The 27746-nt window shown below is 32.0% G+C and overlaps 1 protein-coding gene across 1 annotated transcript in view; it reads left to right on the forward strand.

Annotated features, from left to right (window-relative positions):
- LOC145291203 (voltage-gated inwardly rectifying potassium channel KCNH6-like) overlaps positions 1–27746 on the forward strand; it is a 273483-nt gene that overhangs the window by 133101 nt on the left and 112636 nt on the right. The window contains exon 2 of the mRNA XM_080136788.1: positions 26761–26991. Within this exon, the coding sequence (XP_079992914.1) occupies positions 26761–26991 (231 nt within the window). The remainder of the gene's footprint in view (positions 1–26760; positions 26992–27746) is intronic.

Genomic DNA, 27746 nt, shown 5'->3' on the forward strand with positions numbered 1-27746 from the left:
ATATATATATATATATATATATATTTTTACATAAGCATTAATATGTTGCTACACACTAATGGACATGTTTTGGTTAGCCAGTTACAAATAGCTAGAGACCTCTTCAGAGGATATTGCTTTCTGAAGAGATCTCTAGTTACTTGTAACTGGTTGACCGATACATGCTTACCAGAGCAGACATTAGACTCCAGGTTTTACATCTGCTTATTTTCTTCTGGAAATTTCTATATTCTGACACAATACGTACATCACCTAATGTTCCCAAATGGTTACCAAATTGAAGTGGATAGACTCATCATTGCTTAACTTCAGAGATTTAATTTTATATATATATATATATATATATATATATATATATATATATATATATATTTCAGGTAGGATGATATCTGAAAATTAAGAATAATTGAATTTCAACAAGGGTCGTTGATAGTGCTCAATCAAAGAGAGCAAATTATATTTTTTTATTCTATATGTAAATACAGACCATATCTTGCTACGATATGCAGACCGTTTCAATCATATTTGATTTCATCAGGCAAGAAAAATTAAAATACAAAAAGTAAAAAGGTTCCAGATCTTTTCAAATTTTGAGGAGGGAAATAATGCCATGACTGGCAATAAGCAAAAACTTCAATTTTTGCTTATTGCTAGTCATGGATGGACGCAACAGCAAAGACGTCACGTTTTTTTTTCGTTTTTTTTTTCACATTCTTTTCCTCCTTCACACTACGGGTTCAAGCCTGCCTACCTGCCTGCTTACTACCACTTTTTTTTTTTTTTTGCTCAACACACACCTCCAAACACCCAGGCAACACCAGGCACTCAGGCTAGTTATGATTTTTGATATAAACAAAACAGTAGATGTATGTATGTGTGTGTGTAAATATTTAACTGATAAATTCTTAAACCACTGGTCACATAACACTGAAATTAACAGAAAATAGTAATCATACACCAACGATGGTTTATAATGAGTAAAATCTTTGTTTGGATAACACGTACAGAAATATGTCAGCAAGTTGAAATGCAAATGTTCATTTCAACTTGTCAGCATATCTCTATCACTTCTGCACATGCACAAATTCGTTCATAGCTTGAAGAGGTTTCGCTTTAAGTCTTTATTATTTATCTGTTGATAGCTCAAGCGGTAGGGAATGCAGCTGGAGTACTAAATGTTTTCATTTCGATTCTAGTTGATGACACCCAAGTCATTTTTTTTTTTTTAACTTTTGAAATCACTACTATATATTAGGTACAATATAATATTCAATAGAGAATTGCCTCTGTAGTAGTAAATATGAACTCAGCATAAATTAAAATATTTTTAAGCATATTTTATGACTGGACAAAGATTGACGCCCCTTGCTTGTCTTTTGATAAAATATTAGTCGAAATTCACAAAACCTATCCTTGAACACAATATAAATTTTAAAGAGTGGAAGGCTTGAGATAAATTTTTTGAGGGGTGTGAGCAAAAAAAAAAAAACCCCAAAAAACACTGCTTTATTGCTTTAGTATCAGAATTTCTTTTTTTCTTCTTTTTTTTTTTATCTCTATTTATGTTTTAATTTCACTTTTGCATAGATAGTTAATTACAGAATTCAACAAAGACTCATTCACAGTTTGATTTATGGATCTGATACTCTTTGTTGACAATAACCCCCCACCACCATCCCATGCAAAAATTCAGTCCGATGAGATAAATGAGTTTTTAAGTTTATCAACGTTTCCATGGCAACCAATATGCTCTGCAATAAAAATATTTATTTTTTTCATAGTAATTATTTACACTATAGTGTACAGTCTTATGGTTAAAATCCATAGAATTCACATCTGGTGTCTATTTATTGGTTGAGTACAATAGTTTTCTGACCAAAATAGGTCAAAGCCAAGGCTACAGAACACATGAAAAAAACACACATTTTGGCCCATAACTTCAGAAATACAGTATCAAAAACTCCAGATAAGATTTTGTCCCATCGTCAAGCAGAGGAATGTGTAAACTAAAGAAAACGTTTCACAGCAGTTCATTAACTAAATTCCACTCCAATAAGCAAATGGCTGCCAGAAAAACATTGTATTTCACATCATAACCTGAAAAAAAAATGTATCCTAGGGCCACCGTATCTCGAGGTTCTACTGTATGTTATAATTTTAAACACTTTTATTCGATTGATGTAATGCCTGAATGATACTTACCGTAATTCTATAAAATTTCATGAAAATCCAATTTTAAAAAGGGAGGAAATTGGTATGAAACAGTTACAATACTGAATCATATGGTAGCGGCACTCATCTTAGACGGATTAAACGGACTTCCTCCAAGAAAGGAAGTTTCATAAGAATATCAAATTCACAAGTTTTTCCAATTGTTTGGCGATGTTAGATTTTGCACTTCTTGCAGGGAGGTGTCAATGTCCTCCTACATCCAGCGGCCTGGTATTCCCAAATGGTCACCCATCTGATACTGCTCAGGTTCAATGTGAAATTATTCATATATATATATATATAATCGCCATATATATTTTATAACTTTCCCTCTCTCTCTCTCTCTCTCTCTCTCTCTCTCTATATATATATATATATATATATATATATATATATATATATATATAGTAAGTTATAAAATATATATGGCGATTAAGCTACACTGAATATTCCGCATTTCATCCACTCTAGGATTCTTCAGAATCGAGAATTTTGTGGTTGTCTCACGTTTTTATATAGGCACCTTCCATTGAGTTTTTAGTTAGCCAATCGGCTTTCTAGTATTCACGGCACCCTTCCTAATCAGCCAATGAGCAGGCACTTACAGGACAAAGGCCCATTTGACCTCCGATATGATATATATGTGTGATAGTTTATTTATATGCATGTTTATTTATTTTATTTATTTATTTGTTTATTTTCTATTGTTTTTGTTAGTTTTAAAATTATTTTCTATCTCTATCCTAGAGTAAATTTTATCCTGTGAACACAGTTTTTTGAATTTCTCTCCTACAGTTTAATAGATGTTGGGGTTCTTTAAAGTATAGGATAGGAAATTTTTCATGAAGGCATAATCTACATGGATCGTCTAGGTCTCTACACGCGTTTGCTTGTCTTACTATTTTCCATTCGACTACCGGCGAACGTCCACTTTCTTTGAGTTCCCAGTATTTGTTTGCTAGCATTGTTTTCATACAGTATTTTTTATTGTTGAATGTACTTTTGTGGTCATAATATCGAGTTTTGAAATCTAAGGAAGTCATACCTATGTAATATTTCTTGTTATTTGGGTTTTCTTTCACAAATATTGTGGCCTGGTAAACTATGCTTTTGGTTAGACATTTATTTTGAAGTGGGCAAAGTGTGCGGTATCTACAATTGCATTTATCTTGTTCGTTATTAGTATTTTTATTTTTATTTCTAGTATGGTTGTTGTTGTCCGGAGTTGGTTTATTATTATTATTGTTATTATTATTATTATTATTATTATTATTTCTACTAGTTACATATGTGCCTTTTGTGTTAGTTTTATTTTTGTCATGATGTCCACTTTTATTGTTTATTTTGTTGCTGTTTTCATTGCTTTTATTTAATATTTTGTTATTATGTGCTTTAATTATCATCTCTAAATTTTCGCTGTAGGATAACTTTAGGGTATTTTTATTGAAAATTTTGTGTAAGGGGTTGGTTGCGGGAAAGTGCTTTTCAATAAGATCTAGAAACTTCTTGCCAAGTTGTGTTTTTAACATTTGATTGTATGGCGCCGTATACCAGATTATATTTCTTTTTCTTCAATTTTTAATTTTATTATAGTTATTGGTGTTTTGTTGCTTATATTTGATATCAATATTTTTGTATCCATTATTTTTTAGGGCTGTTTCATAGATAGTGGTTGACCTGTTAAATACATTTTCATCACTTGAGTTATTGCTGAGTCTACTCACAATCGAGTTAGGAATCTGTTTTATAATTGATGGTGGGTGATTGGACTTTGGGTTTACATATATTGGATTAGCGTTATCTTTTAAGTAGGGTTCATATGTGTTTTTATCTAAATTTAACGTGACGTTTAGGAAGTTTGTTATTTTTATGTTAGCTAATATGTCTACTTTTAGGCCTAAGTTTTTCATTTCCTTGTGTATGATTTTCTTAAAGTTATCTCCCTTGACTGTTGGAGTATTTTATTATAACTAGTCTATCATCTCTATATAGGCCGATATCCGTAGTATCAAATATGCTTGTGAGGGTATATAGAATGAATAATCCCACAAGATCTGATGCCTTTGCAGAATCCAGGGCACCCATCGCCAAATCAAACGAATTTGTTATTTTAGTTTTTATCGATTGGTTATTGTTATTTATTAGAACTGATTTTCTACATTTTTTAATAATGTTGATTTCTTCTAAGGATATATCAGTGTATGCCTTGGCAAATTCTAGGGCAATGTTTTAAAACTAACAATGGCAATAGAAAATAAACAAATAAAAAAAATAAATAAACACGCATATACATAAACTATCACATATATACATGTATATATATATATATATATATATATATATATATATATATATATATATATATAAAAGAGCAAATAGTTAATAAAACATTTTAAAAAAACACTGTGAAAAACAGTTAAAAACATATTTAATTTGAAAAGGAAACACTAAATAAGTGGATAGTCCTTAATCCGTGGAGTTTCGGAGAAATACTTTCCTTCTCATCAAAGGGTAGGAATTAGCAAAATGCAGGATCGCAAAAGTATTTGATGAAACTGCAAGTAAGTCAAAGATCTTACTTGATAACAAAAAGTGAAACAGAGGGAATAGGGTGAAGAAAAAGGTGATTTCACGTGAATGGATAGTCTGGTGAAAGGTAAAGTATCCAATGACGGTAAAATCCAAAAATGCAAATCCAAGAAAGTTAGTTAAATTTCCATTCGCACAAGTAAAATCCAAGGAAATCGCATAATTGGAAGATGGTCCAAAATAATCCAAAAGGCCGAAATCCGTGGAATAATTCGCAAATAGGTACAAGGAAAAGAGGAAAGAATTCCAATAATATTATTAAAAGAAAAATAAGATATGTGTTAAACTTGGCTGCCGAGACAAGGTGTCTGTTATAAGCTCTCTCTCCTATTTGGTTTTATCGAGCTTTTACATTTGGTTGAGATTACTTTATAAATATTAATTCTTTAATATTTATAATATACTTTAGTTTTACCATCTTCGATCATTTTGGTAAATTTAATTGTAATTTTTATTTTATTTTATATATATATATATATAAAATGGAAATTACAATTGAATTTACCAAAATGATCCAAGATGGTAAAATTAAAGTAAATTATAAATATTAAAGAATTAATATTTATAAACTTATCTCAGCCAGATATAAAAGCTCGATAATACCAAATAGGAAATAGGGCTTATAATATGAGTAAGCAGTTAATGAAATATGTTAAAAAACACTTTGCAATGAGTTAAAAACATATTTAATTTGAAAAGGAAACACTAGATAAATGGATAGTCCTTAATCCGCGGAGTTTCGAAGAAATACTCTCCTTCTCATCAGAGGGTAGGAATTAGCGTGATTTCAAAAATATTAAAAAAAAGTATTAGAAAGACTAGAATAAAAACCGAAAACAAAACTGTAGCATTCAAAGCTAGTGACGTTACCACTGTACCAACGTGACACGCATGTAAACTGATTAAAAATTTAAAATAAACTGATGAATGTACAAAATTTATAACGATTTTTTTTCAAAGACCCATAAAGGAATGATCCATAAAAAATCCAATCATTGGAGGTCGTCGCTCTGTGACTTTTAGTTTCGGAGGAGATCGAGTTTAAAAATGTGGAGACAGACGGACAGAATTAAAGGAATAAATTGTAAGATGGTCAATATCATGAAATTTGGAATATAGACTTTTGTCATTTATTCATTATATGCTCTGTAATCACATTGAGCTTCATAAATCATTGATTTGTATATATAAAAAGTGAAATATAATTGATAAAATCATAGTTCCACAGAAATATATATATTTGCTCAATTTGCAAATACTATTCAGATGTCAGTTTCTTTATGATGAATTGTCAAACCAAGCTGAACACAAAATAACCAATAGTTTCCAAAACTGCAATTACAGAAAATAGAGTTCTCAAATTAAAGTTTGCCGCCTCTAAAAAAAAAATCCTGTAGTACTTTGAAATTGTACGTTCAATGTGTTGCGAGTATTCGAATATTCAAATTATTTTTAGAGATAATTAGATACTGCAGGTGTCATTGGCATAATCGATCTAAGAATAGGATTGGAAATTTAAGAGTTCACTTCATTCATGTTCGAGCTTCTATTACATCCGTCGTTTTTTTTTCTTTTTTCTAATACATCTTAATGAAAAGCATCATTTGTATAGGATTCAAGGTTTTATTTGTTTGTTTGTTTGTTTGTTTTAATGCTAAAATGGATATACCCAAGAATAAGGATTACATAACGTGAATTACCATAAAATACAATTAAATGGGTTTTTTTTTTGGTTTTTTTTTTTTCCAAGTAAAACATCAAATCTGTATAATCAATTCGCCAAGACTGTATATAGAGTCACTGTATATGTAATGAAAGTGTTGCATTTTCCACAATTCTTGGAAAAAAAATTCTCTCAGATTATTGCGGTCCAGAAGAAGGACATTACTGTTTAATTACAAAACAAAATACCTTGAGCAGATAAGCTAATACAACAAATAAAGAGTGTGGTTATACGTCAGTCCGACTGCCATGTGTACATAAATTTATTCGAACGGCCTTTAGAGTAAGAGGAAGAGTTTATTCTTAATGGTTATATTTGTTTGTTGTTTTTTTAATGCTAAAATGGATATATCAAAGAATAAAGATTACATAACGTGAATTACCATAAAATACAATTAAATGTTTTTTTTTTGTTTTTGTTTTTCGAGTACAATAGTAAATAAAAAAAATAATGTGCAAGATATGTATGCATGAGAAGCGCACACATACATAAGGGGTCATGCAATTTTATTTGAATACCAGCGGGGGAGACGGGGGGGGGAGGGCAACCTCTCCAATCGTAAAATACACTTAAATATATTTTAATTCATGTAAATTCCATAGTTATTATTATAGAACCAATTCTCAAATAAAAATTTTTTTTATTGTACCTAAAGTAGTGATTTCAAAAGTTTAAAAAAAAATGACTTGGGTGCCATCAGCTGGAATCGAAACCAAAACATTTAACACTCCAGCTGTGTTCCTTCTTTATCATCAAATAGCCATTACTGTGTATACAGTCACTGTATATGCAATGATAGTGCTGTATTTTCCACAATTCTTAGAAAAAAATCTTTCAGATTGTTGTGGTCCTGTTAAGGTCCAGAAGAAAGACACAACTCAATAATTCATGGAAGCAAAATATATTGAATAGAAAAGCAAATGGAACAAACAAAGAGTGTGGTTATACGTCAGTCCGACTGCCATGTGTTCATAATTTGTATGATGTTCTCACAGCATTGATAGTACCTATTTACTATGCCTCCCCACGGGACAGAGTTAGACACCAGGGTCGTTTTTTAACGTGGAGAAAAGGTACAAAAATAAAAATTGTCTCAGTCGTGAAGGATCCCTCCTCCACCGAAAGAGAACAAGAAAACGAAGTGCAGCATCTGAAGAACAGATACTACACTTTTCACAGCATTGATAGTAAGTAGAAGAGTTTATTTTTATCTGTAGGGAGGGTAGACGCACCACGATACAGATGTACATCGATAATAACCTATACCAAGAAATATAATTCATGGATCATACACTGAATGATCTGCTCTTGTCAGCTCATGAAAATAACATACTTCATTGATACTATTTGAAAACTGTTTTAAAAGAAAAATATCAAATTACTTGTTTGTCAAAATCTACATATTAATACGATAACATATGTGTTGTTTTGTGTGTCACTCTTACATCTTTTTTCTTCCAAGTGACTGTTGTTTAATTGTTACTAGCCTGAGTGCCCGGTGCTGCCCGGGTGTTTTTAGGTGTGTATTGAGCAAAAAAAAAAAAAAAAAAGTTGTAGCAGGCAGGCAGGCTCGAACCCATGACACGAAGTGACGCGAAGGCGGAAGCGGAAAAGAAAGTGAAGGTGTATGTAAGGGGTTGGTTGAGCAAAAAAAAAAAAGGTAAAATTGCGAGTACAAAAAAAAAAGTAGTAGTAGGCAGGCAGGCTCGAACCCGTACCGCGAAAGAGGAAAAGAACGTGAAAAAAAAAAATGTGATGTGTTAGCTGTTGCGCCCATCACCAAACCGGAAGTGACGTAGGTTTAAATTAAGGCTAGACAATCGAAAAGAAGGGATGACTTTTGAAAATATTGGTGAAAAAAGCGACCACTCCATTTAGAAAAGTGCCCAGTTGAGGGTGAAGGAATTAATGTTTTTGACCACGTTTTCGATATTTGTTATCCGAAGGGTCGCGCTTCAAAATGATACTGATCTTGTGAAAATCAGTCGCATCTGTCGAAAGTTTTTGCAAAACATACAAACATACATATATACACACAAACTAACAGACAGCTGATATAATAGATGGCCGTCCATTTCTTGTAATAAATAATTTTATCAAGAATTCTTCATAAGTTTTGGTTTTCGTTTTGATTATGGTTGGAGGAACTTAAGTTATATATATATATATATATATATATATATATATATATATATATATATATATATATATACACATTTTTTCTTCATAAGTTTTGATTTCGATTTCAATTAAAGCTGATGCACCCAAGTCATATGGATATATTTTTTTATATTTTTTTTTATTTTTGAAATCACAATTTTAGAATATATAAAAATCGATAGAAAATTGACTCTAATAATATATACAAAATCTGCATGAATTAAAATATCATATTTAAGCATATTTTACAAACAGGCTATGCCAGGCACCCCTGTTAGCTTAGATAAATACTTTTGCAGTTTTAACAAAAGAGCTACAATAATATTAGGCTGTTTCCATTTATGCTGAACATTCACAGAATGCCGACATCAATATATTGCATGTGAATGAGTCTACAAGGTTCTGTTAGTTGAAATAAATAAATAAATAATTTATGATTATTTAACTCTTTACAACACACATTTACATTTGATTACAGAAATAGTAACTGCTCTATACTCAAAGTTATCCTCGCATATACAATCTCTTGTGGATGGTGGTGGTGGGATGGGCTAATGAAAAAATTGATGTAGACCAAAATATAGATTACTAGCAGGCTGCCCGGCATTACCCAGTCATAAAATAATGCAAATATCATATTTATTATCAACAGAAATACGATAGCTATTAAACATAACGCTAAATTTCTTTAAAAAAATAAAGTAAGAAAAAAGGGAAGAAACTGAGACATGTGCATGTGAGTATTATGTTTTTATTCGAAACAGTTCACTTCTTGTAAGTAAAAAAAAAAATACTTGAACTGAGATCGAAACCACAACCTAAAAACAGTGAGTCAAGTACGATAACTATTAGGCCAGCTTGACACGATCTTAAAAAGTGTTTTCAAACTTAGTTATTCTTAATATAAGTAATCTGTCACATGAATGATTCACACATGCGCATTCGTGAAACAGTTGGCAAACAGATAAAAAAAAAATCTGATGTCCTCCCCCCCCCCCCACACACACATACCAATTTTTTCAATTTTGGCTCTTTAGCAGCTTTTTTTCTGGATGAAAACCAATTAAAAAGTTTTCCACATGACTGAATACACTATATACCAAATTTCAAGTCTGTAGATCAAAGATTTGTTGAGAATATAGGTTGAGAAGTGTCCTCACACACACACATTCTCACTTTTACGGAATATATAGATAGACAAGTTAGTATAACGTTAAGTACCAAAAAATATAATTAAACTGTAGTGATTTCAAAGCACTTAAAATATTAGATGATAAAGAAAATAGAGTAGCCATTCGCCCCCCCCCCCCCTGCTGTGAATATCCCTATTTATTTATAACTTCTCTTGTCAAGCATCACCTCTGACTCCTAGTGTGTGTGTGCGCCTGGTCACGAATAGGCCACCGTGGCCTTCGGGCCAGATCAAAGTGTAGTATCTGTTCCGGCAGATGCTGCACTTAAGATAATTTGTACCAGTCAATGGAGGGGAAACCCTCTATACTGGGACAATTATTATTTTTGGTAACCAGAGTGCCCCCTTTTTGCCTACTTTTAGGGGAGCTGGTTTTTACCTCACATTAAAAACGGCCTTGTGCCTAATTTGCTCAGTGGGGGAGCAAATAAATACCATCACCTCTGACTCCTAGGTGTTACTCAGATTTTTCCATTCAAACTTACTGCCTTGATTATGTAACAGTTATGGTTGATATCATAGTCAAAATTAGTAACCACTTTGTACACAAAGTTATGCTAAAATTATTACAGAGTGGAGAAAATTTATGCTAAAATTATTACAGGTAGTATAACAGCTATAGTTCCTATTTACAATGCCTCCCCACAGGACAGAGTTAAACACCAGCGTCGTTTTTTAATGTAGAGAAAAGGAACAAAAATAAAAATTGTCTCAGTCGTGAAGGATTTCTCCTCCACTGACAGAGAACAAGAAATTGAAGTGTAGAAGAACAAATACTACAGATTGAAGTGTTGAAGAACAAATACTACACTTTGATCTTGACCTGAAGGCAACTGTGGTGATGGTAAAGTACCAAATCTGTATTTTCAAAAGATAATAAAAGAAATATGTTATTGGCTCCCAGAAAATACTAGTTAGCCTGCTGCCTTGCCAATTGTCAGTATTTAGGTTAGAAATATTTCAATAATAAAGAAAAGAATGTTTGAATAATAGAAAAAATATTATCGAAGCGAAAAAAATATTTAACTTGGGAAAACATTTACATTGAAATAATCCCCAAGAATTTTAACTTTGGGAAGAAATAAAAATGAATGACTACTAGATAGAAATCAGACGATGGTCGTGTGATGATACGTGTTGATGACTTTATTTAAAGGGGGGAGATTTTTTTTTTTTTTTTTTTTTTTGAGAGACACACATAGAAATTAGTTAAAAGTTAGCAGACACAGTCTGAGGAAGAGAGACGGTCCACTGAGTGTAATGGCTCAGAGCAGGAGAGACTGTCGGAAAATAAAACCAAGACTTCGGGTTATACACATCTTCATTTGCAGCTTTTCGAAGGATCCGTGAAATCCCAGATGGATAAGATATGTTTCCCAATTTGCCGATGTTACCCCCACACACACACACACAAAAGAGAACTGCATCCATCTCCTAATATTGTAAAGGCCGTCTGTCATAAATGTTATATGTTCTGTTTATACACTCATTAATTGACGATCACATATACTTCAAATATATATATATATATATATATATATATATATATATATTTTACATGGGGGTCACCACTTATCAAGGCCCGAAGGCCATTCAGGGATAAGGGTTATTGCGTGTACAGTAATCAATGAGATAGTATTGTAGTAATCATTAGTATTGGGGGTTTTGATAGAGTGTTTTACTTAAGGGGGCGGTTTGTCAGGAGTTTGTTTATGTTGGACTTGAAGACGTCCAAGTTGTAGTCAGGTGGGAAACAGGCAAGTGGCAGAGAGTTCCACTGGCGTGCAGTTCTAAGAAAGAAGCTTTGCTCATGGAATCTACGTTTGGATTTAGGCACAGATAAAGAGTGGGGAAAATTATTGACAGTAGTTTCAGCCAGACGGGTGTTTCTCGTAAAAGATTGGCGAGGGAGACGAGGAATTGGAGCTCAGACGAGCACCTGCCATGGAAATAACGATAAAACAAAGACAGGTATATATACACACTCAATATCTTAAAGAAAATTAAATATATCACATGCCAAAAAGAAAATAGACGCATTCATATATACTCGTAAGTATATGAGCACATTATATAGACTATACTAGAAGATTTACCTGGCGTTGCCCGGTATTAAACAAAACTTTAAATTCCTTTAAAAATGAAGTAGAAGAACAGAAGGATATTTGTGTACGTGTTATTCATCCATCCAAAGGTTTTACTTGTTATAAATCATCCTTGGTGTATGATTCTTATTTCCTGTTAATTTCTGTGTTATGTGACCAATAGTTTAAGAGTTTATCGGTTAAATATTTTCATACCGACACACATACATACATCTGTTTTATTATATAGATTAACAAACAACGCTTATCAAAGCCCAAGGACCACTTGAGGACAAAAATTAATGGATATCAGATGGATGATAAGATAATAATGTGAGGATTAATAACAATGGTTGGAATAGGAAACTGTATTACAATGATGTGTTAAAACAATGAATTGATGAAGACCACTAGACCAACGAGTCAAATGAGCTGGAACAAAGGAAGCAGGAAATAGATCAGACAATTATGAGGAACACATGCTGTAATAGTATTTGTAGAAAAGACTGAGACTAGCAACATTACGTCTGTTAGAAAGAGGTTGTAGTGAAGAAGAAAGTGTACGGCCAACGAATTATAGATACGTTTCTGCAATTTATCAAGAACGTTCAAATTGTACACAGATTCACCATTTGCTTGTTAAGCGTGACAGACCAATGAACTTGGCATTTGAAACTTAAACATGATATATTGATGAAAATTCTATTTCAAAGTTAAGTACAACGATAGACCAATGAGTCAAACGAGCTGGAACAAAGGAAGCGGGGAATAGATCAGACAATTTTGAAGAACCCATGCCATGATAGTATTTATAAAAAAAAAGACTGAGACTAGTAACATTACATCTGTGAAAGAGATGGTGTAGAGAAGAAGGGTGGGGACACTTGCGCCTTATCAAGAACCCTCAAATAGGGCACAGATTCACCGGTTCAAATATAACAACAGTACTCCATACTTGGTCTGAAAGTAGATTTCTAGAGATAGGGAATAGCATCAGGTGCGAGAAAGTGTTTTAAGCGATAGAGAGAACCGATTTTACAAGAAGTAGAAATGACGATGAATCTAAAATATGAACTACAAGAAAGATTTGATGAGAAAGAGAAAAAAAACAAGAAAATTTGGTCGATTTTTCATCAAGAGCAGAGCCATCCATGAGCATTTCAGGCAAAAAAAAAAAAAAAAAAAGGAAACGCCTACGATTGAAAGACAAGAGGTGAATCTTAACAGGATTAAATCAGACAAACCATTTTGCATTTGAATCCATAACTGAATCCAAGGTCAACTTGTAGATTAGCTGCACATTTCAACTGATCTGGAAGATGCTTGAGAAGCAACACCAGAATAAAGGATAAATGTCTTACAAGAAAGGAAAGGCAATTATACTGCAGACAATTAAAAATTGTTCAAGTTGTCTTAATATCGTTAAGCAGGTATAATTTTTTTTTGTGCAATTAAATGATATCAGTTGGGATATATAGAGATAATGATCCTGATTTGTGTTTGGTTGAATTAGCACATATGCTGTATAAATGTCGTTTGTTCCATGTATCAGGATTTCTTGGACTTTTCTTGATTTAAGAAGGTGTACAGTTGTTTTTTATCACGTTCCATTTACCTCTGCCATTATGTTAGTTCTTTATATCAAGTGGCTTCATGCCTTGTCCTGAGCGGTTTCCATTAAAAAAATGTAATGTTATTGAGAAAGGAATAACGAATTTTGAATTATAGACATTCGTTTATTCACTGTATAGAAAAACAGGATACTTCCTTTAAATAATTTGGCGTGTATAAATGTAAAAACAATTAGTTTGGTGTGTATAAATGCAAACACACAAATAGTTTGGTGTGTATAAATGTGAACACACCAATAGTTTGATGAGCATAAACATACACACAAATATTTTAGTGTGTATGAATACACACAAACAAGTAGTTTGGTGTGTATAAATACACACAAATAGTTTGGTGTTTATAAATACATACACACATAAATAGTTTGGTGTGTATAAATATACGCACACACAAATAGTTCGGTGTGTATAAATACGTACACACAAATAGTTTGGTGTGTATAAATACACAGAAACACACACAAATAGTTCAATGTGTATAAATATAAGCATTTTAGTGCACATAAATACGCACACAAATAGTTTGTGTGTGTGTGTGTATAAATACACATACACAAATATTTTGGTATGTATAAATGAACACACATACAAATATTGTGGTGTGTATATTTGCACACATACACAAATATGTGTGTATAGATACACACACACACACAAATATTTTGGTGTGTATAAATACATGCACACAAAATGTTTGGTGTGTGTATAAACACACATACACAAATATTTTGGTGTATATAAATGCATATACACAAATATTTTGGTGTATATAAATGCATATACACAAATATTTAATTTCACTTTGAACTGTTTGAAGAAATGCTGGTGCTCGATTCAACTACAATTCTAGCTCGATTCAACTACAATTCTAGCTCGATTCAACTACAATTCTAGCTCAATTCAGCTACAATTCTAGCTCGATTCAACTACAATTCTAGCTCGATTCAGCTACAATTCTAGCTCGATTCAGCTACAAATCTTGCTCGATTCAGCTACAAATCTTGCTCGATTCAGCTAAAATCTCTGGGGTTTTTTGTGTCCAATATTGACAGCAAGAACATGCTTACCTACTACAACACTTCGAGATACATCAAGGATCTTCGTGTAAAATTAAAAAAAAAAATTAGCCCTGCCATGTCTAAATTCATTGGAAACTCAATTCTCACGTGCCCCAAAGCCAATGTTGCCTGTAATAAATCTAACCAACAAATGAGGAAGAAATTTGGCCTTGATTCCTCATCACATATTAGTATAAGAGGTTGTACAAAATCTTGTTGCATAGTCTGTGTGTATATTTACTTGTATATATTTTGTGCGTATTTTATGTGAATCTATTTTATGTGTTTAACGTATTGTGGTCGTCTCATATTCAAAATGTTCCTCGAGTTGATGCATATATAACATGTCAGTGTGTGTGTGTGTGTGTATATATATATATATATACATATATATATATATATATATATATATATATATATATATAGAGAGAGAGAGAGAGAGAGAGAGAGAGAGAGAGAGGGCGGAGGGGGATTGGGCCGGAAGTCTAAATGAGCAAAGTGTAATTAAATGTATTAATACTTTAAAGGAATAGTGCTCATTGTACTGTAGATATATAATAAGCTCAATAGATATATTTATTCTAGAGCTATATTAATATTGAGTATAAAGATTAATAATTGTAAATTATGAATCAATTTAAAAAAGAGAAACATTTATAATTATTAATCTTTACTCTCTCTCTCTCTCTCTCTCTATATATATATATATATATATATATATATATATATATATATAGGGCTGTAAAGTGGACATTTGCAAAAAGTTTTTATTATTCGGCAGACTACTCCAAAGCTGGTAGCTAGGTGCTCCTTAATCTGCAGTTTCAAAGAATGCTAATTCTTCTCATCAGAGGAAAAACTGTTAGCAAAATAATCAGATAGTCACGCTAAAATTTAGCATTTCTATATATTTGCTGGTTACTGCATAGGATGAAATTAAAAGTTTTATGATTATATATATATATATATATATATATATATATATATATATATATATATATATATATATGTATGTATATATATATATATATACGAGCAAACAGTTAATAAAACATGTTAAAAAACACTTTGAAATGAGTTAAAAAAACATATTTAATCTGAAAAGGAGACACTAGATAAGTGGATAGTCTTTAATCCGCAGAGTTTCGAAGAAATATTTTCCTTCTCATCAGAGGGTAGGAATTAGCAAAATGCGGGATCGGATTTTGCATGCAAAAGTATTTGATGAAACGAGTAAGTTAAAGATCTTACTTGATAACAAAAAAGTGAAACAGAGGGAATATGGTGAAGAAATTATTTATTTTTATTTTATATATATATATATATATATATATATATATATATATATATATATATATATATAGAGAGAGAGAGAGAGAGAGAGAGAGAGAGAGAGAGAGGGGGGGATGAAACTAAAAGTTTCATGATATATATATATATATGATATGTATATACGTGTGTGTGTAATGTATGGATACAATGCAGCAATGCGAACATATAGCAATTTACAACAGACAGTTTTTACAACAAAAAAGATGGATAATAGTTCTGTCTGGGTTTTCATCTGGTCAATATGGAAAACATACTTGTCCATGTTTGGGCCTTGTTTCACGAAGCTGCAATGAAGATTCATCCCAAGGACATGATCAACAATCTTGTGTTGTATTTTCTGGCAACTTTTATTCTAGATGTTTCCCCCAACTTGGGAGTTGTCCTAAGTTCCTACATTCTATATACCTCTCTCTCTCTCTCTACGACTAATCTCTACGTGTATATAAGAAATAAGAAAGTATCTTCCTTTCTAATTACGTCATCAGTATTAAAGGATCATCGGCTGACTTTTTGTCTCAATTTTTTTTTTTTTTGTTGTCACATGAGGTTCCTGAATTTTTGAGATGAGGTTTTGTTATTCATATTATTTGGATTCATCGGACTACTGTTCTCATCTTGAGTGTCATTTACATAACGAGCGGAACCCTTTATTTACATGCTTTTGTTCCGTCAGCCATAACTGGATAGAGGTCCTAAGTAATTTGCAATTGTATTTTTCGGTCACCCACGCTGAGGATTGAACCTTCAACCTTCAAGAGAATATCACTTTTTACAATTCATTTTTCCAAGTACTCTAACCACTGCGCCATATCTTGTTATTGTTGTCACATATTCCAAGGTTGTCAGCTAAAATTCCTACTTGCTATTGATTCTAGAATTCCATTTTCAAGTGAAAACAATTGTTAGCTAAAATTCTTTATTATTATTAGTATTATGTTACTATAAAAATTCCAACATTCTTGTTACATTATTTAGCTGACAAAACATCTCGACTTTAAACAATCTTAATAATCATCATCTAGTTTACTTCCCAGCATTTTTTCAGGATCAACAATACAACGTTGTGTTTATAACAAACTTTTGGATCAACTTTCTTTTACCAGAATAACTTTAACTTAGAAACAAGTTCTATGGTTGTTAGACTTTCAACGTCTAGCTAAAACCACTGTCAATAATTTTCCCCACTCTTTATCTGTGCCTAAATCAAAACGTAGATTCCCTGAACAAAGATTCTTTCTAAGAACTACACGCCGGTGGAACTCTCTCCCATTTGCTTGCTTCTCAGCTGACTACAACTTGGTTGTCTTCAAGTCCAACATAAACAAATTCTTCATGAACCGCCCCCTTAAGTAATCCAATTTACCAAATTTCCATTACTAACGATTACTACGATATTACTCCACTGACTACTGTACACTCTATAACCCTTATCCTCGAGTGGCCTCCAGGCCTTGATAAGTGGTGACTCCGATGTAAAAAAAAAAAAAATGTTGTAAATTATTTACATGAATATATTTCAGCTAAGAATTTATTCAAAACCACTTATTTTTCTAAATATATCCATATTATCCTGTGGGGAAAAATGTAAATTAAATCATTAAAAAAAGTTGCTTTTTTTTAAATTTTTATTTTTATTTTTTTTAAATGTTAAATAGCTTGAAAACTATCTTAAAATTCACTTTGAAAAAAACAAAAACAATTCAAACAAATTAAAATAATCTCTTTTGTGCTATCAATGACGAGTCTTCACAAGGATTAAACTTTGAAAATTCTGTGGAACTTAAGTGCCGTATATATTTTCACTAGCGGTCATGCAGGCTCAAACCCGTGACGTGAAGGTGGAAAAGAAAGTGAAAGAAAACGGGACATCTTACCGTTACGAGACCATAGGAAGTGAAAAGCGTTCAAATTTAACGATGTCAATCAAGAAGTTAACTTGCTAAATAAATATGCAGGTACATAAATAAACGTTGGCTGAAGGCCAGTTCAGCTTTCCGCTGTTTCATTTATTTGTTTCCCCATGATGTTGGAGAAAACCAGCTCCCCATAAAAAGGGAGTGTCCAAATGAATAGCAGTTGTCTGATATGAGGGGTTTCCCTCATATTGATCAAGGCTAATTGCTTTCTGGACATCCCTGCAGAAAAGCCGGGAAGCTGCCTTCGCTTTCGATTAGTTTTCGCTTTTATACGAAAAACACAAACACGCGAGAGGATGGAATAGCGTGAATTTTATAACAGTCGATACAAATAAATGTAGAGACGACGTCCGTTCGCAAATCATAGATATTATAATCTAAGGAGTATATAAAAAGTTCTAAAACATAATACCTCCCCCCCCTCCCGAGAACCCCGGTGAAAAAAGCCTTTGCTGGGCATAGAAAAGCGCACGCGGCTGTTTTACCTTGCTCTACTCACGTATTGATACCTGTTTTAGTAAGTACTGAAAATCGATGCATACAACATTATATATCTCCTTATAGAATTTTATGTGGATGCATGAAATAATAAATATATAATATTTTTCAAATAAATATCAACAATTATTTTTTTAACCTACTGACACTAATGTTTCATACTTACGCAATTATTAGTGTATGAAGTGATAATTACTGCTGGTCGGGAGATTTGAACCTAGTCACAAAGACCCTTGACTTTGTAGACTAGCATCTTACCTCTAGGCCACTGGTGATTAGCGCAAGGATGGAAGGAAATTAAGTGCCTATAAATGCCAAATCGATAGTAAACAGTCAGAAAGGATACAATGACTGGAAAATCGTGTGGAAATTGGTGAAATCGACCATTTTTCTATCAAATCAATTGTCTGCTCTAGTCGGGGACTCACTACCGTTCACCGGGAAGAAGTTTCATATGCCTCCCCACAGTGACTTAATCCACAATACATTGTAGTCTGCATTACATTGTAGAGAACGTAATGTTGATTTTATAAAAATCATTTTATATAATGGCTTGAATTAAAGTTTAAATTGCAAAATTCAAGTATCATGGTTCAATTGTGCTCTAAACAGAAACAGTCATTTTGAACACGCTTCTGTCATATCAAAGAACCTACTGTTGATTTTATATGCCTGGCCCTTCTACTTGTGCGGTGATAAAATTTCTCAAATGCACTTGTGATGTTAGGTTATATAAGGATGTTAACTTTGGTCAAAATGAACTGTTCTATATTTAGTGGCATTTTTCGGTTATCAATACTTATCAGAAGCATTCGGATACAAAACCTATCTAAAAACATATACACATATATATATATATATATATGTATAAGGCACTTTGTGTGTGTGTCTGAGTGTGTAGTAATATATATATATATATATATATATATATATATATATATATATATATATATATATATATATAAAATAAAAATAAAACTGGATTATTTATCTTCCACCAGATTATCCATTCATGTGTAATCACCTTTTTCTTCACCATATTCCCTCTGCTTCACTTTTTTTGTTATCAAGTAAGATCTTTGACCTACTTGTTGTTTCATCAAATACTTTTGCATGCAAAATCCGATCCTGCATTTTGCTAATTCCTACCCTCTGATGTGAAGGAAAGTATTTCTTCGAAACTCTGCGGATTAAGGACCATCCACTTATCTAGTGTTTCCTTTTCAGATTAAATATGTTTTTAACTCATTTCAAAGTGTTTTTAACATGTTTTATTAACTGTTTGCTCATATATATATATATATATATATATATATATATAAACAAACTTTAAACATTTCAATTTCATTGTTACAAAACAGTTCATTTTTCAATGTGACCAAAGAAAGCATGTTTTTACTAATTAATTTAATCCTAGGTAGTTTTGTAAATGATTTGTTGTCAGGAGATTATCCACCCAGGCATTATTTCCTTCTTGAGAGTGATAGGGTTAGTATATGTTTTTTCATTATATACTAGTGGGACCTGTGGAAATTCCACGGGTGACTGATTCATATGTAATATATTGATGTTGGAATTCTGTAGATATTCAGTCTAAATAGAGATGCTCTGATAATATTGTAGCTATTTTGTTAAAACTACAAAAATATTTATCTAAGCTAGCAGGGACGCCCAGCATAGCCAGGTCGTAAAATATGCTTAAATATGATATTTTGATTCTTGCAGATTTTGTATATATTATTATAGAGTTAATGTTCTATCGATTTTTATATATTATAATGTTGCGATTTCAAAAATAAAAAAATATTTCTATATGACTTGGGTTCATCAGCTTGAATCGAAACGAAATCCCAATTTCCATGTCTCACTGACTTTAGCAAATAGGGTGCATACCTTTATAAGTATTTGCTAATATTTTCTCTCCTCTGATGAGATGGTAGACATCGAAATCCTATAGGTCAAGGAGATTAATTTTCTAAAGTATTCTTTGTCTTGCTTAGAATAATAAAATTCTTTGATATGAAACTCAACCACTTCATTTCATTTCAATGAGAGTTTTTTGAAATTCATTGAATCACAATTTAATTTATTTGCTCTATCTTGCATATCGAGCAATTCTTATTTAGATGGGATAACTTATAGAATATTACTGCCAGTAATATTTTGTAAACTTTACAATCTCACGTTTCCATAACAACTGATTGTTAAATAAAAACTATTCTGAAAAAAAAAAAAACTATTCTGAAGTATATATATATATATATATATATATATATATATATATATATATATATATATATATATATATATATATATATATATATAATTTTAGTTCCTTCAGCTATAATCGAACTCAAAACTTATGAAGAATTCTTGATAAAATTATTTTTAAAAAAGTAGATTATTGGAGTGGCATTAACTATAATCAAAACCGAAACTGATGAGGAATTCTTGGTAAAATTATTTATAAAAAATAGATGACTTAAGTGCCATCAGCTATAATTGAAACCGAAACTAAAATTATGAAGAATTCTTAGTAAAATTATTTTAAAAAAGGTTTAATGATTTGAGTGCCATGAGCTATAATCGAAATCGAAACCAAAACCAAAACTTATGAAGAATTCTTGGTAAAATTATTTATAACAAAGAAATGGAAGTACATAACGATTAAAAGACCCGGATGTAAGTGTGACACACAAAATAACACATATGCTATCATATTTATCTATAATATAAATCCCACCTGTCTGTTGAAATGTATGGATGTATGTATGTATGCATGTATGTTTGTCTGTCTAAAACTTTCGACAGAGGCGACGGATTTACACGAGATCAGTATCATTTTTAAGCTTGACCCTTCGGGCGACAAATATCGAAAAATTGGCTAAAAACATTAATTCCTTCATCCTCTACTGGGCACTTTTCTACAGGGAGGGGTCGTTTTTTTTTTTCGCCCATATTTTTAAAAGTCATCCCCTCTTTTCGATTGACTCGCCTTAATTTAAACTTATGTCACTTCCGGTTTGGCAATGGGCGCAACAGCAAAGACGTCACTTTTTTTTTCACGTTCTTTTCCTCCTTTGCCGCACAGGTTCGAGCCTGCCTGCCTACTACCACTTTTTTTTTTTTTTTTTTGCTCAATGCACACCTCCAAACACCCGGGCAACGCCGGGTACCCAGGCTAGTGTATATATAATAACAAAAATATGCAACTATAGAGAGCATATATAAGAATATTTATCCTTTTCCGACAAACACTGCCAGTCTGACCAATTTCCTGATGGTATTGACATAAACATCGACTGATTTTCTAATCCGCCTATTTGTATCAGCTTTGCTTAAACGGCTCCTTTTCTTCATTCATTTATTGCGTACGATTCAGATGATTCTGTTGTTGGCATTTGATTCCTCGATATCTTTCTAATTAGAATTATTTCTAAAACGACGTCGGGTATTTACAGGAGGGGGTCATGTGAACATTACAAACATCCTAAGTGAAAGTTTTTTTTTCTGTGGAATGAACTGAATTCGAACTTGAGACACCCAGGGGTTTTTTGTTGTTGTTTTTTTACACGGTGGTCACCACTTATCAAGGCCCGGAAGCCACTCAGGGATAAGGGTTATTGCAAGTACAGTACGTTAGTGTGGAGATTTGATTAAGTGTTTACTTAAGGGAGCAGTTCATTAGGAATTTGTTAACGTTGGACTTGACGACATCCAAGTTGTAGTCAGGTGGGAAGCAGGCAGACGGAACAGTTGTCAGTACGTGTTATAAACCACCATCCCCCCTTGGTCTCTTTTGTGAATTAATTTTGCATCAATAGTTATTTCTTGAAGGAGAATCAATTCACTTTTTCCTTTTTATCCTTTTTATCTTTTTTCGTCTTTTTATCTTTTCTTTTTTTATCTTTTTCTTCTTTGTTCCTTTATTTCGCTTTTCTTCTTTTTATCTTTTTTTTCCTTTTTTCTTCTTTATTCCTTTTTCTTTATTCCTTTTTTTCTTCCTTTTTCCTTTTTTATTCTTTTTTCCTTTTTTTACTTCTTCTTTACATGTTTGCAACAAGGTTTTCTTAGCTAAACATACAATTACGGTTCCTCTTCCGGAAAACTATTAAACTATGTTGCTGTTGAACATTTGTTCTTCTACAAGAGTTATTTTAACATTAGTTGCTGAAATAGCTTGAAAAGGTATCAAACAGAGAGTGGGGGCGGGGATTAACTGGGATTTAAATCTCAAACAATTTTGTAACGAACTCACCATCTGTTGCAAATCAGACAGGGAATGGCTGAGATTCGAACCTTGAATTAATCTGTAGTGATGTCGCCAGATGTCACAAATCGAATGCAGACCATCTGCTGAACGTATTAATCAATTATGTTTATATCATTTTTATTGGCAACGAAAAAATGTATCGGCAATATTCGAACGTTTCAAATTTAACACTTTTTTACCAATAATGATTTATGCCATCCTACTCTACGCTGATAAAATCGGAGGTGTGCACCCGCGTACATTCCCAGATGGACTTTGATCTACATTCTGGTGTCCTATAAACATGACCTGAATTGTAACTATCAACAAAAAGAAAGAAAGGCTTACATTTCAGGTCAGGGAGTTAGAATTGCGTAATGCAAAATAAAGGAGAACAATTAAATATAAGTATTTATATTTTAGGAATGTCGGTTGATGTCTTTATAAGGAGCAGCTAACATAAACAAAAAGAAGAGGTAAAGAGAGAAGAGCCGTCAGTCGTCCAGCATGAGCGAGAAGTTCCGCTGTCGCCTCACACACACACACACACACACACACACACACCCGTTACCCCTAAACACAGTTATATTCCGTTTCTCTCTCTCTCTCTCTCTCTCTCTCTCTCTCTCTCGTCAATGGCCAACAGTGAATTATAAATAAACTTGTATGTTGACAAAATTCGTTTGTGTTGATTTTGAGAACAACGACAAAAGAATTGTTAGGGTATATAATTTGGGGTCAATATGGTCTGGTTGTCCCACTGAAGACTTACCTGCAAAGAGTTGTTTTTTAGGAGTATTCAAGTTCCACTATTTTTTTATTTTTTATTTTTTTTTTAAACACTTTTCAAGTTTCCGCACTTTTTTCGTCCATTTCTTTTATTTTTATTTTATTTAAAGAAAGAGAAAAAACAACAACTTTATTCAACTTTTCCTGTGTCTTATGTAACACAAAAAAAAAAATGGCGGCCAGTTTAAAGTATTAGGTAAAACATGAGAAATTGAAGGTCTTATTATCATACACATTTCATACAAATTTATTTATTTAATTTGTGATATTCGTTTTTACCGTGATATTCGGTCATAGCAGAGCCAAAAACTCCTAAAAAGCAACTATTTACATGTAAGTTTTCAGTGACACAACCAGGTCACATTGACCTAATTTGGTAAGCATTTGAAAAGTGCAGACTAGAATTTTATATTCAATAACGTAGTCAATGAGAAATTCACCTTTTTTTTTTTTTTTTTATAAAAAGTGACTTTTCCCTTGAAGATAAGTTTTTACTTCAGGAGTGCAGTGCACGTACGTTTTCTTTGTTGAACACGAAAGATTGGATGTTTTCCCTTTTCTTTTCACCCTCCCCCTTTTTGTACATTCGCAATTAATTGTGATTTTGCTTGGTCGACTGTTTATGGCCGTTTTACTTTTAGACTTAATGTATTTTTTTTTTATTACTTCGCCTATTAAAATGACTTCTATATGTTTCAGGTATGCTGCAAACTAATATCACAGTCAAATTTGGGGCAGACAAGTAGTTTTCTTGATATTAAGACATTTTTTCCAATACAATCCCTTTTGTTTTCACTGGCGGCCATGTATTTTACCCAACTGAACAAGTACTAATGCACATGCGTGTTACAACACTCCTCCCCGTGTTGAGAATAGCGACGTCCACAGAAATTCATTACATAATACATTGGGGAAAAATATCCAGAAAACTGCTTGCCTGCCCCAAATTTGAGTGTGATATTCGTTTTCAGCATATCTGAAAACTTACAAAAGTCGTCATTATAAAGGTGAGTGCCGAGTTGCAGTTAAAGTAAGAATTTGCCGAATTTCATGAACGGTTGTGTTTTAATTATCAGTAGTACCATGGCCATAGCAAGACCATCTTTTATAACGAAGGCCACGGCCATAGTCGTTATAATACCCGTATTCTACTTATTAGATTGTTTATGACCACTTTGCTCTCGAGCTATTTTGAACACACTTGTGATGGAATCTACTGTTGAAACGTATATTGTTGTTTTTGGTTTTTTTTTTGTTTGTTTTTTACAAATCGCACGTATTTAGCGATTGTATTTATTTGCTTCCCCACTGAGCAAATTAGGCACAAAGCCGTTTTTTTTTTTTTTTTTTTTTTTTTTTTTTTTTAAATGTGGAGAGATTGGGGAAATAGGGACCAGCTCCCCGGGGAGTAGGGGAGCTGAATAGTGACAATTGGTATGAAGGGTTTCCCCTACATTGATAAATAACTGATTATTCCAAGAGCAATGGTCTTATATGTGGGGTTGCCTCCACATATGGTCTTTGATTGCTTGGCCAATAGGCCGGGAAACGTATTTCGCGATGCAAGCAACTTCCGGTTTATTAAACTTGTCAGAATTAAACAAGCGTTTAGTCTAAAGATTCCCCCACCCCCCGCTATATTACATTCTTTTGCTTAATCTCTTTCTATCCCCCCCCCCATGTTTTTTTCTTTTTCTTTTCTTTTATCTTTTCTTTTATCCTTTTTGGCAATATCATCTACTGGATTTAGTTTAAGTAATGCACATTTCTTTACGTTTGTTTTATGTAGTATGTTAAAAATGCAATTTTTTTTAGTAAACATTCCTTTTCTTTTCCATATATTTATTTTATTTTAATTTATTACATATAAAAAAAAAAATTACTTTACTTTCAATACGGTGCTTATGCGTTTATATTACCGCGATATTTTTCAAATAGTATTTTCCAGTTAAATTCAAATTTTTACTGTATATTTGTTCATTAAATTAAGAATGGGTTTCTAAATGATATTATTTCAGCACGGTAACATAGACACACAAGTACTTTATGTAATATATATATATATATATATATATATATATATATATATATATATATATATATATATATATGAACAAATGATTAATAAAACATGTTAAAAAACATCTTGAAAAAGAGTTAAAAACATATTTAATTTTAAAAAGGAAGCACAAGATAAGTGGATAGTCCTTAATCCGCGGAGTTTCAAAGAAATACTCTCCTTCTCATCAGAGGGCAGTAATTAGCAAAATACGGGATCGGATTTTGCATGTAAAAGTATTTAATGAAACTACAAGTAAGTCACAGATCTTACTTGGTTAAAAAAAAAAAGGGTGAGGTAAGGGGAATAGGAGGTAAAAGAAAAAATGATAAAAAGATTTCACATGAATGGATAGTCCGGTGAAGGGTAAAAAATCCAAGAATGGTAAAATCCAAACACGGTCGAATTAAAAACTTCCAATCCAACAGGTAAGTTCCAAATGGTCAAAAATGATCCAAAAGGCAGAATTCCCTGGAAGAAATCACAAATGGAATGAGTTCAAATATATATATATATATATATATATATATATATAAGTTTTCGGATATTCTGTTTTGATTGACATTTTTGTCTGGCTAGACTAAGTAACACCATTTATTTTTGATGAATTTCAATACCGGAAGTCAGTAGGATCACTAAATACGCTAGATCACTTTATTTTGTTTTTCATCAGTTAATAATCTTTTAAAAACAAAACGAGAAGTGTTGCTTTTATATTATAATAAAGAAAAAAATATTGAATTTCAAGTAAAACAAATGGTACTTACTTAATTATCATGTCGCAAATAGTAACATATCCAAAAATTACGGAAAACGATGAGATAGAAAAATAATTATTAACAGTTTATTTTAATTATAAAACTGTTTTCAATAAAGTTTAGATAAGGAATAAAATTTGTCCGATATTTTGAATTATGTTCATTACCTGACGTAAGCAACAGAACTTAATTATTTCCCCTGTCAGCTTAGGAAGCGTACCATAATGACTTCGCTTCATTTCAAACATTTCTTTTTTTTATTAAGAATTATTTTTCTACCTGATCGTTTTTCGTAATTTTTGGATATGTTACTATTTGAAACCTGGTAATTACGTAGGTACCATTTGTTTCACTTTAAATTCTATTTTTTTTTTTTTCATTATTATAGTATAGAAGCGACCAAAAATTTCTTTAGATTTTAGATTTGTCATGTTCAATTTCATTTTTATATAAGCATATATTTATATATCATTTCACAAACTATTTAATTTTTTTCTTTTCTTTTCAGATCGTAAATTCCTGATTGCAAATGCTCAGGTTGAAAATATCCCCATCATTTTTTGTAATGATGGATTCTGTGAGCTAACAGGATGTTCGCGGGCGGAAGTCATGCAGAAGTCTTGTCTGTGTGATTTCCTACACGGCCCGTTAACAAATGCCTATGCTATTGTACAAATCAAAGAGGCACTACAGGGATCGGAAGAAAAGCAAGTGGAAATTTTATATTACAAGAAAGATGGTAAGTCTTGTTTTCATATCATGCCAAATTCATAAGAGTCAAACGATTGTAGACACGGATCGTTTTCAGGTTTCCGTACATTTATAGATGTTTACGGAAAAAGTTTTGTGCTGTTTTTATGCCTTCCGTACGAAGATTAATATCAAGATATAATACTACTTACCCTTATGTCTAGAATCCTTATTCCAATTTTGATTAAAATCCATTAAATGAGTTTGATTCTAAAAAAAATATATATGTTTAAAAATTTAAAGCTTAAGCTTAAGAAGTCTTAAGGAGTAACTGAAATTCAATATTACTTAATTAATGCCTAATTATTAAGGCTATGACAAGAGAACATTCTTTTCGTTCTTTTGACTCTCGAGTATATATCCGACACAGTTAGACACAGTTAGGCAATTGAGAACCACACCACTTTATCTAAAAACATATAAGATATTAACTGATATATACTCGAGAGTCAAAATAATGAAAAGAATATTTTCTTGTCATCGCCCTACTAATTATTATAAATCAAATTGAATGCAAATTTGAAACATTTAAATTTTCAAATGGAACATGGTTCCCGTATATCCTCTAAAACCCCTGAAGACACTCCAAAGAAACTGAAATTTGGGAATATTTATTAATTAATATCTAATTCATTCATTCATTCATTCAAGTAGTGTCCTACCTGGTACAGGCATTGACGGCTATGACTCTCCATCTATCTCTCTCCCTTGAGGCATTTTTTTTTTTTTTTTTTTACACAGTGA

Source organism: Euprymna scolopes, chromosome 12, assembly GCF_053919585.1.
Source record: "Euprymna scolopes isolate OS-2025 chromosome 12, ASM5391958v1, whole genome shotgun sequence".
Taxonomy (NCBI): domain Eukaryota; kingdom Metazoa; phylum Mollusca; class Cephalopoda; order Sepiida; family Sepiolidae; genus Euprymna; species Euprymna scolopes.